Source organism: Pinus tabuliformis, chromosome 1_2 (assembly GCF_031772625.1).
Source record: "Pinus tabuliformis cultivar Carrire ecotype Pingquan chromosome 1_2, CPIR1, whole genome shotgun sequence".
In the NCBI taxonomy this organism is placed as follows: Eukaryota; Viridiplantae; Streptophyta; class Pinopsida; order Pinales; family Pinaceae; genus Pinus; species Pinus tabuliformis.
The window spans coordinates 835,014,556-835,032,565 of NC_142298.1; the positions used below are offsets into that span (position 1 = coordinate 835,014,556).

Genomic DNA, 18,010 nt, shown 5'->3' on the forward strand with positions numbered 1-18,010 from the left:
CCATTTGAAATAAGCGTTGACCGACGCAAATTCGCGCTGACTAATTTTTGCTCATAATCTCGTAATTTATTTATTTATTTTCTTTTAAATTAGAATATTGAAGATTTATTTATTTTCTTTTAAATTAGAATATTGAAGATTTATTTATTTTCTTTTAAATTAGAATATTGAAGTGTTTGAATTTGTTTTTTTACAGTAAAAATAGATTAAGTATTATTAAAATATTTTTAAGCATTTAAAATAATCTTGAAATTTGAAAACTGTATTTTTGATTTTCAAAAAATTCTACTAAATTTTATAATAATTTTCTAAATTAATTTATGAACAAAACCATTAAAAAAAGACACTTGTTTCCCATCTATAAAATCATTAATACTATTGAGCAATATATATATAGCGACTGTTAAATTTGTACTTGTTTAGATGTTACGGTCAGACATATACCGACTCATCGCGTTAATAAGCCTATTAAATATTGGTTGCCGGTTTAGACATATACCGCCTGATCGCGTTAATAAGCTTATTAAATATTGGTTGCCGGTTTAGACCAGGCTTTTGAAAAAATAGTGATAGCATGTGCGATGGATTCCAACCAAACTATTTTACCAACAACAGCATCATCATCACTTCGCTCAACCTCAACTACCACTTCCGTTTGGTGGAACAGTTCACAGCACTAAATCAAATGCCTCCATGTTCTTTGAGCGTCCTGGCCATGCTTATGATTTGAAGCTCTGAACCATCGCAGTACACATTTGTAGAAACTTGGACGATCAAGGATGTCAAAGACCAATTCCTCTCATACTATAACTTGTAAAGGTGAGCTTTAATTTTTTAAGCTTATCTGCGTGTTTTCGCTGTAGAGGAACTCGGGTTCAGAGTTTCTACGTTTTGCTTCTGGACTATAAGCCAGCCAGTGGAGATAATATGATTTTTTTTGGATGGAATCTATGAGCAATAAATAAATGATGAATGAATGCAGCTGCTATTGCTTGGGGGCCAGGGGAGCCTCTGAGAATAGAGGAAGTGGAGCTGGCTCCTCCTCAGCCTATGGAGGTTCGCATCAAAGTTATATCGACATCACTTTGCCGAAGCGATATAACCTTCTGGGAGGCACGGGTCTGTCTCTCTGTCTCCCCCTCAATTATTTATATTGAAATCTCCGCATTTACAGCTGTCCTAAGATGACATGTTTTCTTATATAGCTGTGCAGCAGGTATGGGGAATTGAAATTTTTAAGTAAAGTTTAAGGGCAGAATTTGTTTTAAGTAATCTGGGCAATCAAGATCAAATCTAGTAAAAGGCTCAAGGTTAAACTCAGCTACTGTAATTATAATTTTAAAGTTCCAAGAGTATATTTAGCAGTTCTACAAGCCAAATATATCAGGAATTTATAATTTAGCAACCACTCAGACTCCACAAGGGTGGGGAGCCTATCCTCCAGCCTTATCACAACTGGCCAAAAATGTCCATTATAAAATTTGAGACCAGGTAAAAATAAAAGAAATAACATCCGATTGTACCAACCACTAAATCGTCCTACAACAAAACCATACCTTCTTCCCACAACAAAACCATACCTATATATCCTTTATTATTTATCTTATGTTTCTATGATCTTATGGATCATACAACTATGGTACCCTAGGCTCTAACTACCGCAAAGTAATACAATCAACTAAATCACAGCATCAAAATCACATTAATTATGGAAATCATTTGTTTTTAGGTAACTTTTGTGTAGTGTTTCCACTCCCATCTTGTTCTCACCTCAACACATTACTATACTCATAAGTTTCACCAGATAACCAAAGGTCTTATATGCTTGCACACTAGGCTTTTATATGCCGCCAAAATCTATTATCTCAGCCTCAGCAAGCTGCTGCTATGTTTACAATCACATATCTTACATCTTTGGTGTGTGAAGCATGTCGATGCTAGGTCAACTTATGAATTTTCATTATCTTGCCCTTATTTTTTATTCATTTTTCTAAGGCAGTTCCTCCTTAATTCCCAAGGTTTTGTAATACCACCTGGGGTTTTCCTTCTCTTCCTCGACATCTTCTGAAGTTTTTTCTTTAGCTTTTTGTACTGTTTCCTCATCAACTTGACTACATTTTACCCATAGTATAGCTATTGACTCATCGAACATTATGTTAGAGTTTACCTAGTGCTTGGTAGATATTCTCTTTCTCCATGATGCATCCAGCAGATTCTTTCAATCCCTGATCTGTCTGCAGTGGTGGTGGCAGTATGGATGAGGGCACGGCAGCATTTACTAGACAGCCTTGTGATTGAGGGGCATGCATGCACCTGATTTAGGTTAGATCGCCATTTTTAACAGGTTTGCTAGTTTCAGAAGGTGCATGCTTTTCCTTAATTTAGAAAGTGCCATTTCAGTTCTAGTTTAGCCGCAGTTCCATTTTTAGATTAGCGCTGTGCATGAGGAGGTTTCTAGGTTTAGCTAGGGCACAGATTTCAAGGAGCTAGGTGCGTGTGCATATGTTGACTTATCTCCTTGAGGGAGCTCTATCTGAAGAAGCACATCCATGCAGGCTAGGTGCATTCTTCTCAGGGATTAGGGTTGGGGATTACCTTTTATACCCTGTGTGCAGCACAGGGATGGTTCATAATTATTTTAACCTTTAAACTCTCTTCGTCTATAAAGAAGAGGCAGAGCACAGTGCTTACCACTTGGCTTGTGGGATAGACTAAATTTGGAGCAGTTGGCTTTGTATTTCTTCTTCCAATTAATAGAGAGATAAGTGTGATTGAGTTCCTGCAGTTCTGTTTGCTGTCCATAATTTCCAGAGCAGAGTGTGTTGCAGATGTTGTATTATAATCTTCGCTATTCTGGTTCTCTGCATTATGCAGTGTTTGCGCTTCTGAGCTTACGGGCCAGATTTTGAGTGTATACCATCTGTTTTGAGAGCTGTTTAGATAGTTTTTAGATTCCTAGGTCTGGGTTTTAGATTCATAGAAATGCAGATCTATCTAACATGCACTAAATTTTAACACGGTATCATAGTATGTTATTTGAGATTTTCCAGGTTCTGTGTATGGAGAATGCTGCTGCCTGTGAGAGGTAGCTGTTCGAGGATTTCAATGGGCATGATTCTCATAAAACTCTAGAGATTGGAGAGATGCTCGTGAGGTTCCAGTGAGTGGAGTGTTGCTTATCCCCAAGAGAGGTGATATACACCTGTTATAAGTTGCTGATTTGTTTTATTTCCAGTGGATCTGTTTGTTTGAGGTGTGTTTGCTGCAGGAATGACTAGTCTTGATCTCATGGAGTGTGATTGGTTGGAGGGCATTTCCAATTATACACATTGGAAGTGCAGAATGCAAATATTATTGGAGGAGGTTGAACTTTGGAGTTTTGAAAGTTTTGAGATCTCGGAGCACCACAGTATTCCCTCTTGACTCTGACTCCTTTGCCGCTACTTCCTGCCTTGGTTAATCCCCTGATCTCTTCTTGTCGAAGAGCTGCCCACGTCTCCTCCCAACTGGGGAGAGTAGCCCTGCCCAAGATGCTCTGGACAAAGGTCTCCCATTCTTGAGTGACTGCATTTAGGGCAGTCTTGATGATGAACTCAGGATCTGATGTAGACCCCAGGAAGTCAGCTAGTCTCGAATTCCTTGCAACCTGAGAAGGAAGGGATCGATCTCTTCTCCCTTCTGCATCTGATACTGTCTTAGCTGGTTCTCAAGCAACATCTTCCGTTGGACGGAAGTTCCCTCATACAAGGTAGTCAAGGCCTCCCACATCTCCCTTGCAGTTTCCTTTTCAGCAATATGTGGGACCACATGATCCTTGACCCCGTCCAAGATCATGCACTTCGCCTTTGCCTAGGCCTCCTCGTATTTCTTGAGAGGATCAACATCAACCGAAAGAACAACTACTTGTTGATCAGTGGTTGTCATTGATGTCAGACCAAGCAACACCAGGGGCTACCTAGATCTTGCATGGGCATTTTGACTTGACAACTTACTCTATTCTGAGTCAAGGATCTTCTAGATGGATTCTACTCGTTGAGATGTTTTCGTTGATATATGGCACACCATGTAATTCTTCACAGTTTGAGAGATATTTGTGTTTGAAGTTAGTAACTCCAGTTAGTGGGCTAAAACCCTATGGGGTTGTGGCATGGCACTCATAATTGGTTGTGGTCATTGAATAGTCAATAATTAATAATGTTTTTTTTGCTCCTAAAATCCCTCCAACGTTCACTTGTTGAGGACCCTCTCAACTCAAGACATTCATATAAATTGTGACCCTCGTATCGTCTTCTAGTAGGGATTTTGTGGCTTCAAACAGGTTATCGTGGAATTTTTACTATAAACTTTTTTCTGCGAAGCTTTAGAAGCTGAAATTAAAACCCATTTGAGCCGAAATCTTGATGAACCTCGTGATTGAATTTCAGATCTTGGTTCACTATATTTTCAGAGATATGATCTGAGGAAGTTAGGGTTTTTGCAGGCTCCCGAATTCCATGTCAAATAGGTGACGTTGGGAAAATCGTCATAACTTTCTCTCTGAGCATTGGATTCAAATTTCGTAAATAGTCACAGAAAGAGGACGGACTGTAGTTTGTTGAGTAGCATTTTCAGGGCCGAAGGTCGCAATAGTGACACGTGGCACTTCGTACAAGTTCGCTCTATTGAACCAGTCTATAATCAGGTCATCGTGGGAGATTGGGCATAACTCTTTCTTGAAGAATCCAATCTTGATCAGATCTGTGGGGTTGGAAAGAGGATGCAGAGGGCTACTAGCCTACCACAGGACGAAATTTTAGACCCTGGAGATCCGAAATTACATAGATACAACAGATTCAATATCGAGCTCCTAGAAGGCAAGAAAAAGCATGCATTCAAGGATCATTGCAGTAAGGACCACACATCAACAATCAAGGGTAAGTCTCCTACAACAAGGTATGTATGATTAGTGTTTACATTTGAAATATGAATATCATCTCTGACATATGTTTTTGCAGGACAACGTAAGTATATACAGGGTCTTGGTTATATCTCTATGTCTCTATATGTCACAGTTAGTTTTGATACCACATTTCGGATGTCCTATTCTTGATACTACACATTTGATGCTACACCAAGTCTGCTAAATCTATATGATGTTGTAAGTTCATGTTACTTGTCTTTTCATAGTTGATAGAATGGTCTCTATTGTTGTACTTAGAACTTGGTCCATCACAAGTCTAGGGTCTATCATCATTTTTTATTGTATATATCTTTAGGTCAGTTTTGGATATAGTCTTGCATAGAGTCCATGCCTATATCAAGAGTGGGAGTCTTTGTCTACTGCTGCAACAAGTCAACAACAAAAGTGACAAGCACACTTCAGGTACGCATTGTAATTTTAATTTGTAGTTATTCATTATATGCATTTACATGTGTTTTGTAGGCAGAGGTAAGTTGAACGGTATTTTTTGTTTGTTTTCGGATTGGTTTCACCGGGCAAATTCTGCATGCAGGTAGAAGAAGATTCAAGTAGAACTTCAAGCAAGAATTCAAGAGAAGAAGTATCAAATCAAAGGAAGCATTGCAGTGGGACATCCTTTGAAGACATGACAACCATCCTTATATTGTGAAGAAGTGTCAAGGCCAAGAGTCATCATTGTAAAGTTGTAAAAGAGTCATTTATAAAAGTGTCATCATTGGAAGAGTCATTATTGTAAAAGACTCAATCTGCCTAGAGTCAAAAAGGCATTATTGGGAGGTATAGGAGTCTCTGTTGGAACTTGGGATAATGTCATGGTTGGATTGCAGGTCATAGTGTGATTGGGTGTTCGGTCAAAATCATTGTAAATCATATAGTATCGTGGATCATTGTCCCTGGTACGGGAGTCCACACTTTTGTATTTAATTTTTGTCTTTATAAGGTGGTAGGGTGGTACTGGGCAGGTGAATGAAGTCAACTACAGGTTGGGGACTGTAAACACTTCAGGGTGGTAGGGTGGTGCTAGGGCGAGTTATCGCTCGCTAGGGTGTTGGGGCATCCATTCAGTTGATTATTGAAGAAACCAGGGTGTTGGGGCGTCCTTCCAGTGGGAGCTGGAGAAGAATACTTTTTTAGAATTCTAGAGAGTTGTTGCTTTCATTTCAGTTGGGGCTGAAGGTTAAAGAATTTATTAGAAAAGCGTTTGGTGGTTTTTGACCCGGACGGGGTTTTCCACCTAAATTCTTGTGTCTACTGTGTTCTTTTATTTATTGTTATTACTGCATAAACATTAATAATAATTATTTCCAACACTACTTTCAAGGCATAATCCTTAATGCGATTCTTATCCAAGACTGCTAGGATCTTGGCCTTCGAGATGACAAAGTTGGATGCTCCATCTAATCTGTCTTGATCCCTCAGTCCATTGACTGCTATATCTGCTCAAAAAAGTGTGGAATAGGTTCTCTTCTCCCTCTCTTGCAACTGCCCTAGTAAGACTCAGATCTGGATTTCTTTGGCGCTAGAAATCCTCTAAGGAACAAGTTCTTTCTAGACTCCCTTTGGGTCCTGATTCCCTCCACGGAAATCCTCTTGCCAAATAATGTCGAATCACCCCTTCTCCAATCCTCCTTCGTTGCTGCTCAACGACCTGGACCTAGATCTCTTTTGGCAAGAAATTTGTTGAGGTAGTGACTCCCTCTACCTCGGTTTCGTCTCCACAGACACTGTTATGCAACAACAAAAACAACGTCCCACCAGCACCACAGATCGAATCTGCACTGCTCCTTCTGCACCAGCAACTGACTGATCTGAGCCCCTCAGGTTTTGCGCTGGCCCAGAGAGCTGACGCAGTCACTGCGTGGGCTCCTCTTGGCTACTGCATCTCCTCCTCCTAGCTTAGAAAGCTGACGCAGGCACTACGTGAGCTTCTGCGTCACTCCTCTGGCACTGCGTCACTCCTTCAGCTGCTCCTTTGGCTCTGAAACAACGCTGTCACTCGGGACAACTGCCTCTCTGCAACAGATTTGCTGGATCTCTCGGCTGATGGCTTCAATGTCCTATGATCTGCAATGCTCTAATACCATGTGAAAATTTCTGAATCTACACATCAGAAATCCTACTGCAATCACTGGTTTATCATCTCCTACTTGTTATTACATTCAACAAGTTATTTAATTTATAAATAGTGATGAAAAACACTACTGCAGACTACACTGACATACAGATCATAAACTGAAACAAATATGAGACAAACACACAAGTGACACCGTTATTTTTGGACAACATGTCCCTGGAAAAACCCAATGCCGGAAAACGATGCAACAGATATAGGGTTTGTATTATTAAGCCAACAGAATCTAAGTACAACAGGTTGCCTCTCACACAGGCTAACCTTTCAGAGAAATCTCGGTAGCAAGAAATACATATGAGGGTTTACCTCGTTCTCCAAGTCACAACTGATCCATTGAGTGGCCTGACTCCGGCAAGCACTGCGAAATCCCAACACAATCCTTGCTTGGGCCAACGTCTTGCCTCTAGGAGACTGCGTCACCCCTTCTGCTGGATCAATTTGCTGGAGGAAGACTATTGTTCAGCCCTGCCGGCTTAGAACCTCGCTTCTACAGCAAAATCTTGAACTTCGGACAAATATCCCGCACTGCCACTGCAAGAAACCCTGTTGGCCTGCGTTAGCACTGCGTGAGCCCCTTCCTGGGCTGCGTAGGCCTCTGCGCTGCCTCTCTAATGCTATTGTTGTCTCTCTGCTTGGTACTCTTTGGCTTAGAACTCCTTTCTGATCCAAATCTCTGCTTCTGCCCCTCTCACTGCAACTCAGATCACTAGTTTGATTTTCTCAGCAAACCACGCCCCAGAAAAATTGAACTGATTTGATCACTTGGTGTATCTCCAATTGACCCTCAAGCCTCCTCTTATACTTTTCCTGTTGATGAATCAACGACCGAGATTAAGTCCCTAATCAACGACTAAGATTAAAATAGACTTGATCCACGTCTCTTAGAAGCTTTTCACCCATATTTTTATTAATACCCATTAATATTTTTATTTTCCTAAGTTTAGACTTAGGAACCCCATTAAAAATATTAATTATTTTAATAACTCACAATCTGGGTGGAATTTCTCCAAACGATTTTTGGGTCTTGGAGATCTCATGTATTCTAGCTCCTCCACAAAATTTCGGAGCTAGAGCACATCCGATGCTACCCCAAAATCAATAGGAAATAGTGCATCAGTCTTAGGTCTTTCATCTCAAATTCAGAAGCCAACTCCCTCTTACATTTGTGAATGAGAGGATCTGCACCTGTTAGAAAGAGTTCGTCCACATAAGTACCAGAATGAGGGGTTTATCATTTTCAACCTTAAAGTAAAGGTTCAGATCGGTTTCACTTCTAGTGAATCCCAACTTCATTAGATAGCTATTGATCCTCTCATACCAAGCCCGAGTTAACAACATTTGATTCTTCATACTTGGAGTTCCTTGATTTCTTGGAGGGTCGACCATTTCCTTGATGTTCCACATTCCTTTTTCCTTTGCCATTGGACCTTCCATTCCTTTGATCGTTGTTGTTGAAGTTGCCCCTGGAATGATTGTGATCATCATCATGCGATGTGTCCCTTCTATTTGGACACTCCCTTGCATAGTGGCCAAACTTACTGCAAACAAAGCTCCTGCCCGTCCTTCCTTCCTTGAGCCAGGCTTTCCATGGAAATGACCTTTAGACCCTGCATTATTTCTTCTTTTGGCATGAGCGGAGAATGCAGTGGGATTGCTTCTATTAGAAGACATTTCTTGCTCTACCATTCTTGTTTCTTCTTGAATGTATCTAGACATCAATTATTCAAACCCTGGAATTCAATCATTGTTGAGGACTGTGGTTCTAAATACATACCACTCAGGTGGGAATCCTCCAAGGGTGGTGAGAGTAAGTTCCTTGTCAGGAATGACTTCTCCAGTCGAGAGTAGATCATTCTTGATCTTAGTAATCCTCAAGAAATAGGATTGAATATCCTCGTCCTTGCCCTTCTTAATATCCTTCAACTTATTCTTGAGAAATAGAATTTGATTAGCATTACTAACCTTGAACATGCCGACCAACCTGTCGTAGATCTCCTTGGAGGTCTTCAATTTAGAGATGTAGGCCACCAGATGCTTGTCAATGGAATCCCTGATAGTCTTCTTTGCTTTGAATTCAACCCTATTGTACTTGTTCTTCGCAGCAGCCGATGCATTTGAAGGAGGTTTAAGAATTTTACCCTGCACATAGTCCGTCACTTCTTTTTCTTCCAAGGTCAAATCAAGAGACATCTTCCATCCATGATAGTCAGATTTATCATGGAGCTTGTCTTCAGCTGGGAAGTAGGATGAGGAACCAATTGAACCTTTTGTTCTTGTCCAACTGTCTTTGGTGATTGCTCTTTCACTCTTGCTTGGGCTTTGTCTTCACCTCAACTCTGGTACCATGTTAATTTTAGGCAATAATGGTATGTTCTATGCTTTATCGCAATTTTACTTAAATTTCTTTATTAGCCCAGTATCAATATTCAGATTAGCAATCACATCAACATGATAGTAAAATGCAGTTAGGACATAAACATAAACAGTAGAAGACAAGCCAAGACAAGAGGACACAAGCTGTGGCACCAACCAAGGACAAACCCCAATGTGGGGAAACCCTTGATCAAATCTTCTTTTAGTCTTCAATAGTTCAGTAGAGAGAGATAGTACAATTTACAAGTTTGATAATTTATAACAGCAACAAAAGAGCCCTAACCAGAAAAATCAATGCTGGTCAATAGGGCAGATTTGACCCTCAACAAATCAGTCAACTTCAGTCAACTTCGTCCTCCAAAGAACAAGATAAAACAACCCTCAAAACATTCAAATTTAGCCCAGTCAAAGTCTGGTCAAACAACCCACCAACGGTCAGCCCTAGCCGCAGTCAACGCTGGTTAACAATCAACGTTTAGCCTCGATTTTTGTGCCCATAAATGCGGCCTACCCAAACAGAGATAGCCCTCACAAAAACGCAATCAAAGGAGGTCAATGCATGCTGGTCAACGCTTTATCAAACTGTCCAGAAATTCGGTCTCTTGAAATTTCGGACGTGTGGAGAGAGAGAGACCCAGAAATCCGTACCCAATCAATGAGGAGAGAGAGAGAGAAGTGTGAAGATGAGTGTGTCCAAATGAGGCTAAGTCACCTTCTATTTATATGCAACGTTGAGGATGAATAGACGTGACTTTTGGGCTTCTAAGCCTACATAGGTTCGTTGGCCGACCTTGACAATTTGACCATAATCAAAATAAATTTATAACTTCATTTGTACATCTTAGAATCGGATGATCTTTAGATCAATCCTACACCTCTCGGAGAGAGGAACCCAAGAAAAATATCAACGGTCGTAAATAAGATGACTCATGTGGAGCTTGGCCCTAGTTGCCAATTTTAACATATATGGAGTAGAGTCTCTCTGAATCTTGGAGTTTCTGACTTTCAAATGCAATCGGGTGTCCCTTTTGCATTAATATAGCTCCTATTCCTTCTCCTGACGCATAACACCCTAATACAAAAGGTTGGTTGAAATCGGGAAGTGCTGCTACTAGAGATGAGCTCATCACTTCCTTGAGCTTATTAAATGCTTTGTTTGATTCTTTCGTCCATGTAAATGCCCCCTTCTTTGTCAAATCCATCAAAGGTGCACCTAATTGTGTGAATCCTTTGACGAACTGTTTGTGGTAGCTGCAAATTCCAAGGAATCTTCGTTCTGTCAGGTTCTTGGGTGTAGGCCAATCTAGTACTTCTTGAATTTTCTCTTGGTGTACTTGCACTTCTTGCGCATTGATTGTATGTCTCGACTACCAAATAATTTTTTTTTGTCATTTCGAACTCACGCTTTGATTCCTTGGCATATAGTGATTGTTCCTTCATTATGCTCAACATTTCATCCAGATGTTGCAAGTGTTGATTTGGGGTAGCATCAGATGTGCTCTAGGCCTCAAAATTTGCACGAAGGCTTAGACACATGCATTCTCCAATACTCAGAAATCGTTTTGGGATATTCCACTCGGAGACATTTTGTTCAAATAATTAATTATTTTTAATGGGACCCTAATTCTAAACTTAGGAAATTAAAATAATTAAAGGGTACTAATATAAACTGTGGGTGAAACTTCTAGAAGAAGGCGAAGATCAAGTCAATATGATCCTAGCCATTGATTAGAATCTAATCTGGGTCGTTGATTGATCAATGAGAGGATTATAAGAGGAAGCTTAATGGGCACTTGGAGAACACACCGAGAGATCAAGAGATCGAATTTCTGAAGTGAGAAGTTCTCAGGAGGAAATTCTGATCGAGTAGATTTCTTGCAGTGAGGGGTAGTGAGTATCCGGAAGAAGGAAGTTTTCCTAGGCCGGAGAGTACGAGGCAGAGAGAGGGCAAAATGACGTCCAGAGAGAGGCAGGCGCTGACCCACACAGAGCTGACGTAGTGGCAGTGCAGGCCTTAGAGGGAAATCGAATTCTTGCTGAGGAAATCGAGTTTCAATAGCCAGGATCCGAGGTGTGAGAACAGGAGGCAAAGATTCAGATTTTCCAGCCAGCAGAGAGTCTAGAGAAGGAGTAGCGTGATACCCAGCAGGGGTGACACAATTGCGCAGAGGGTACGTAGAGGGTGTTATCTAGGTTGTCATTGATGTCAATATGGCATTGACCAAGATGTCAATATTACTGAGATGGCTAATGATAGTCAAGACTCTTGTTTGACAAAGATACCATGAATGAAAATGTCAAGCCACTAAGAAGAAGTCTTGTCCTAGATGCCTATTGTTCATAATGGATCACTGCACTATCAAGATGACATATATGGTGACATTACATTTGATGACGTGGGAAATGAAGGAATTGGAGACCACTTGATGACATGATGATTAAAGACATAACAAGTGGAGACCTCACTTAAAAACACTTGGCGACAAAGAAGAAGCCCATACTGTCCTAATCATTTCTGCACTAAATAACGACCAGTCACATTAAAAAATAATTTTCACCTCCTTAGAGGCAGAATCTCATTATGAGACCTAGACCATCCTTTAGAGCATAAATTTTCCTTTCCAATGAGCTATTACGCAGCCCGAAACTCCAATCGGTTTGAAAGTTATGAATTTTTGAAGCTAATTTATTAAATCTGGACATGGAGCCGACCTGAGTAGCCTACACAAGTCGACCTTCAAACAGAGGACGTGACTTTTCATTTCAAGGACGGAAAGGGTATATAAAGAGAGGCTCGGACCTCTGTTTTCCTCAATTAATTTCGGTGAAAACACAGAGAAAAGGGACATAATAGCTAGGAGGTCAAGGAGGTTGTTTCAAGATCACAGTTTGGGCATTTTCAGTGATTAAAATATTCTTAAAGAGTTTGGACTTAAGGACAGAAGAACAAAACTTGTGACAACCACCTTTATGTGAAAATTCTGTCACTATGACAACTGATTTATTTTACCTACTTATTTCTTGATAAGTTATTTATGAAAATCCTTCAGTAAACATTAAAATAAATTCTGTTGCAGATATGACATCACAATACAGAAACAAACACATGCACAAGAATTAACACATTGACACAAATATTTTGGACAATCAGTGCCCAGAAAAACCCAATGTGGAAAAACCGGTGCAGCAAGGGAGGATTTTATTATTCAACAATTCTTTAGTACAACTGGGTGCCAAATTGGCTTACCCAACAAAGAGAAAATTCTTCAACACTTCCCCAGTCTTAGTGTCAGCCTGGATGACCTTTGCGTAGCTCCCAGACCCTCTACGTCAACCCCTGCCTCTCTGCATCACCACTGGGCCTCTCTGTGTCACCCACGTAGGCCCTCCAGTGACTGCGCAGTCTGCAACCTCTACGTCTGCCTGAGAGGCTCTGCATCTGCCTCTCCAACCTCTGTGCTGTTCCCCTGGTGCTGTTCCTGATTCTCTGTTCCGTACTTGCTGCCTCCTGCTGCTCTCCAGAGTCCAGACCACTAATTCGAATTTCTCAGCTAACCCCCCTCCAGAAATCAAACTGACTGGTCTCCCTCAGTGTGTTCTCCAACTGACCCTCAAGCCTCGTCTTATACTTTTCCTGTTAGTCCAACGACCGAGATTAAATCTCTAATCAACGGCTAAGATTAGATTTGGCTTGATCCTTGACTTTTGGAACCTTCTAACCCAGTTTTATATTAATACCCATTAATATTTTATTTTCCTAAGTTTAGACTTAGGAACTCCATTAAAAATATTAATTATTTTAATATCTCCCAAATCGGTTAGAATTTGCCCAAACCATTTCTGGGTCTTGGAGATCTCATGTGCTTTAGCCTCTCCACCAATTTTCATGGCTAGAGCACATCCGATGCTACCCCAAATCAACACTCACTCTTAGCGAGGACTGTGCTCTAGGAATGCTCCACACTAAGCATTACTCTGATTGTACGGCTTCAGTACCCGTGTTGATGCTAAGCCTCCCTGCCCAACATCCTCTGCATTGCTGCATCCTATATTGTTGCCCATGGCTATATCGTTGCCATTGCTACATCTGTACTGCAGCTCCCTGTGCATCCATGTTGCTGCTGGTCCATCTTCCCAACACTGCATCTGCATTGCAAATTCCTTATCATCATGTTGCATCGTGCTACTGCTGATTGCTACTGCACTGCAACATCATACCAATTTCTGCTACTGAAATGGATTCTTTATCATCCCTATCTTCTCTTTGAAACAATCAAACTTGGTTCTTCCAAGGGCCTTGGTGAGGACGTCTGCCACTTTTTCTCCTGTAGAAGTGTAGCTCAACTGTACAACTCCTCGTTGGACACAGTCTTTGGCCTGGTATTGACTAGATACATCAGGGACCCTATGAGCTCCCTGTATAAGGTGGGATCAACATCTTTGTCTTCTAATGCATCAATCTTCTTCTAGTTGGTTATCATTGGAGTAGCCATGGGTCTATAGTCCTCCATCCTGAATCTCTTCAGGATTTCTGTAGCATATCTCCCTTGCCCAAGGAAGATCTCCCCCTTTTGCTGCCAAACTTCCAACCCCAGGAAATAATGCATTTGTCCCAAATCCTTCATGTCGAACTCCGTGGCTAGATTCTTCTTGCAGTCCCCTATGAGCCTGGATGATCCTGTCAGGAAGAGATCATCCACATATAATACTAAGATTAGAGGCTCATTCTCTACAACCAGATAGTAGAGATTTGGATCTGCGTCACTCTTGACAAATCCCATTTTCTGCAAGTAGCCATCGGTTCGCCCATAACACGCTCTAGGTGCCTGTTTCAGTCCATACAATGCTTTCTTCAATCTGCATACACAAGACTTCTTCTCATGTGTCTCAAAGTCCTCTGGTTGTTCAATGTATACCTCTTCTTCTATCACACCGTTCAGAAATGCCGTTTTGACATCCATCTGATGAATCTCCCACCCCATCTGTGTTGCAAGAGATATCACGGTTCTAATAGATGTATACCTGGCTACTGGGGCAAAGGTCTCTTCATAGTCAATTCCTTCCTTCTGAGCATACCCCTTAGCCACAAACCTAGCTTTGTATTTCTCAACACTGCCGTCTGCAGCGTATTTGATCTTGTAGATCCATCTCAAACCTACCATTGATCTGTCTTGAGGCCTTGGCACTACCTCCCAGACATCGTTCACCATTATGGAGTTGTACTCCTCTACCATCGCATCCAGCCAAACCTGATGTTGAGCTGCCTCTTGAAAACTGGCAGGCTCCCCATCCTGAGCTACTAATGCCTGATATCTATTTGGCTGTTTTCACTCCCTCTTATTGTTCCTTGGCGCACCGATGAACTCCTCTGCATCTCGCAGAATCTGACGAAGTTCCCTGCTCGTTCTTCCTCTGCCAGCAGGTGCTTCTGTTAGCTCCTCCTCATCTTGTGATTCTTCCTGACCCGAGGAAAAATTCTTTTCTTCCGTTGGTTGAAGAGGTTTAACCAACGGTTCCTCTTTTGACTGCTCCTTGGAAGGCATTTCTCGAGATTTTTTAAAAGCCCTGTCTTCCATCAACTTCACATCTCGTCGAACTACTACCTTCTTGCTCCCTGGAAGATAGATTTTGTATGCCTTAGCGTTCTCTCTATATCCCACTAGATATCCTTTCTCTGTAGTTTGATCCAACTTCTTCTTCTTTTCCTCGGGTATGCGACAATATGCTAAGCTCCCAAATATCTTGAAATGACTGACTTCAGATGTCTTCCCTGTGAAGAATTTCTCTAGAGTAATCTTGCCCAATGCCTGATGAGTAGTTCTATTTTGAACATAGACTACTGTGTTGCATGCTTCTGCCCACAGGAATTTTGGCATATCCCGATCATACATCATGGCCCTAGCTGCTTCTACAATAGTCCCGTTCTTTCTTTCTGCTACTCCATTATGATTTGGATTGTACAGAGCTGTCCACTTTCTTCTGATGCTCTCCTTAGCGCAAAAATCAATGAAGTCCTTATCGACATACTCTCCATCATTATCTGAGCGCAAAACTTTTATTTTCTTCCCAGTCAAATTCTCCATCAGAGCCTTGAACTCTTTGAATTGACAAAAAACCTCGTCCTTGGTTTTCAGAAAATAAATCCATGTTTTCCTTGAGTGGTCATCAATGAAGGTAAGGAAGTACTCGGCACCACTAAGAGATTTAGTGGACACAGGTCCGCAAATATCTGAGTGTATCAATCCTAGTACACTCTTGGCCCTGTTTTTACTTCTAGGAAATGCTGCCTTGGCATACTTTCCTAGAGCACATCCTCTGCATACATCATCTCGTTCCGTACTAAGATCTGGAACTCCTGTTACAGTGCTCCTGAGAATTCTCAGAGCCCCATGGTGCAAATGTCCCATTCTTCTGTGCCATAGTTCGTTCAAATCCTTGTCTCCATGACTGCCTATTAGTGCCATTGGTGATTCTAGTTGTAGTCTGTACAACCTATTACTTTTGATCCCGATCTGCACTTTCTTTTTCCATCTCGGGCGTTTGATGTATACTTTGTCCTTGATGAAGAAAACGTCATAGCCTTTGCCTTGAAGTTGCGACATGGAAAGTAAGTTCATCCCCAATCCTGGTACATGCAGCACATTGGTAGCACGGAACCGCTCTCTTGTTTTTGTTTGAAAAACTATGGTACCCCTCCCTACTGGAGTACATTTTGCCTTGTTCCCTATGGCGATCTGAAAGTTCATCTTCTCCTCCTGATAATCTGAGAAACATTCCCGGATTCCCGTCATTTGCCAAGAGGCCCCATTGTCTATATACCATACCTTTGATGATGCAGAGCTATTCACACAAACCACTTCTTCCAGCCTGGAAGCCAACATAGAAAAATCGAAATCACTTTCTCTTGTGCAATTTTATGAAAATCTGTTCGAGTCTCTTGACGTAGATGCCTCTGCATCATGGTCTCGACCCATAATTGATTTTCCCTTCCTGTCTCTGATTACTTCCTCTGATACCATGTGAAAATTCTATCACTGCAACAACTGATTTATTACCTACTTATTTCCTGATAAGTTATTTATGAAAATCCTTCAGTGAACATTAAAATAAATTCCGCTGCAGATATCACATCATAATATAGAAACAAACACATGCACAAGAATTAACACATCAACACAAATATTTTGGACAATCAGTCCCCGGAAAAACCCAATGTAGAAAAACCGGTGCAACAAGGGAGGATTTATTATGCAGCAATTCTTTAGTACAACTGGGTGCCAAACTAGCTTACCCAACAGAGAGAAAATTCTTCAGCACTTCCCCCAGTCTTAGCGTCAGCCTGGATGATCTCTGCGTAGCTCCCAGACCTCTCTGTGTTAGCACTGGGCCTCTCTGCGTCACCCATGCAGGCCCTACAATGACTGCGCAGTCTGCAGCCTCTGCGTCTTCTTGAGAGGCTCTGTGTCTACCTCTCCAACCTCCGCGCTGTTTCCCTGGTGTTGTTCCCGACTCTCTGTTCCGTACTTGCTGCCTCCTGCTGCTCTCCAAACCACTTGTTTGAATTTCTCAGCTAACCTTGCTCAAGAAATCGAACTGACTGGTCTCCCTCAGTGCGTTCTCCAACTGACCCTCAAGCCTCTTCTTATACTTTTCCTCTTGGTCCTCCAACAACTGAGATTAAATCTCTAATCAACAGCTAAGATTAGATTTGGCTTGATCCATTACTTTTGGAACCTTCTAACCCAATTTTATATTAACACCCATTAATATTTTATTTTCTTAAGTTTAGACTTAGGAACTGCATTAAAAATATTAATTATTTTAATATCTCCCAAACTAGTTAGAATCTGCCCAAACCATTTCTGGGTCTTGGAGATCTCATGTGCTTTAGTCTCTCCACCAATTTTCATGGCTAGAGCACATCCGATGCTACCCCAAATCAACACTTTGGAGGATTATTTGTAATAAATATCTCTTTATCTTAGGACCTGTTTCACCTTTTGGAGAAGCACGGATCACTGTTTGACAATCTTGTGTGGCTCGGATAAACATTCTTTGAAGAACAGTATCCTGTGGACAGATTGCAGACTCTTGTGCCTTGGTTTTTATGGAAGAAGTGCAGACTTTGGGACAGAAAACAGTGCTGCCATAATTCAGACAACAGACTTTGGATACCTTTCAAGGCCTCAAACAATTACTTGGGAAGAAGCTTAGTCAATCTGCCTTTATCTTGGATCTGTGGAAGATACTCATAACATAATTTCATTGGATATTGATAAGCTGCTACAGCAACAAGGATTAAGGTATATGACAATTTCTTGTGAGGCATTTTGTGTCTCTATAGCACTATTGTTGTAGGAAGCTACTACAGTTGCACGGGTTAAGGATTAAAAAAGGCTGTTTGTGATTCTAATTTCTTGAGGCAAACTCTTGTCAATTGAAGCAGTTTGAGGTCACAGTTTGAAGCAGTCTTCTTGGATAGTGAATAAAGAATAGCTTCAAGCTCGGATTTTCTCGGTGTATAGTGATAGACTGTGATCCTGAGG

General features: G+C 41.2%; 1 protein-coding gene across 4 annotated transcripts in view; it reads left to right on the forward strand.

The window, feature by feature from the left end:
• The first annotated feature begins 539 nt into the window (after window positions 1-539).
• The window catches only part of LOC149208520 (alcohol dehydrogenase-like 6), a 231,415-nt gene continuing 213,944 nt past the window's right edge, over window positions 540-18,010 (forward strand). Inside the window, exons 1-2 of one of the 4 annotated variants that reach the window (XM_089396100.1) lie at window positions 540-819; window positions 983-1,119. In XM_089396100.1, the coding sequence (XP_089252226.1) occupies window positions 780-819; window positions 983-1,119 (177 nt within the window). In that variant the 5' untranslated portion in view covers window positions 540-779. Of the gene's footprint in view, window positions 820-982; window positions 1,120-2,090; window positions 2,345-18,010 lie in introns of those variants that run through there. The other 3 variants (XM_089396099.1, XM_089396101.1, XM_089396102.1) reach the window with 3 other exon arrangements.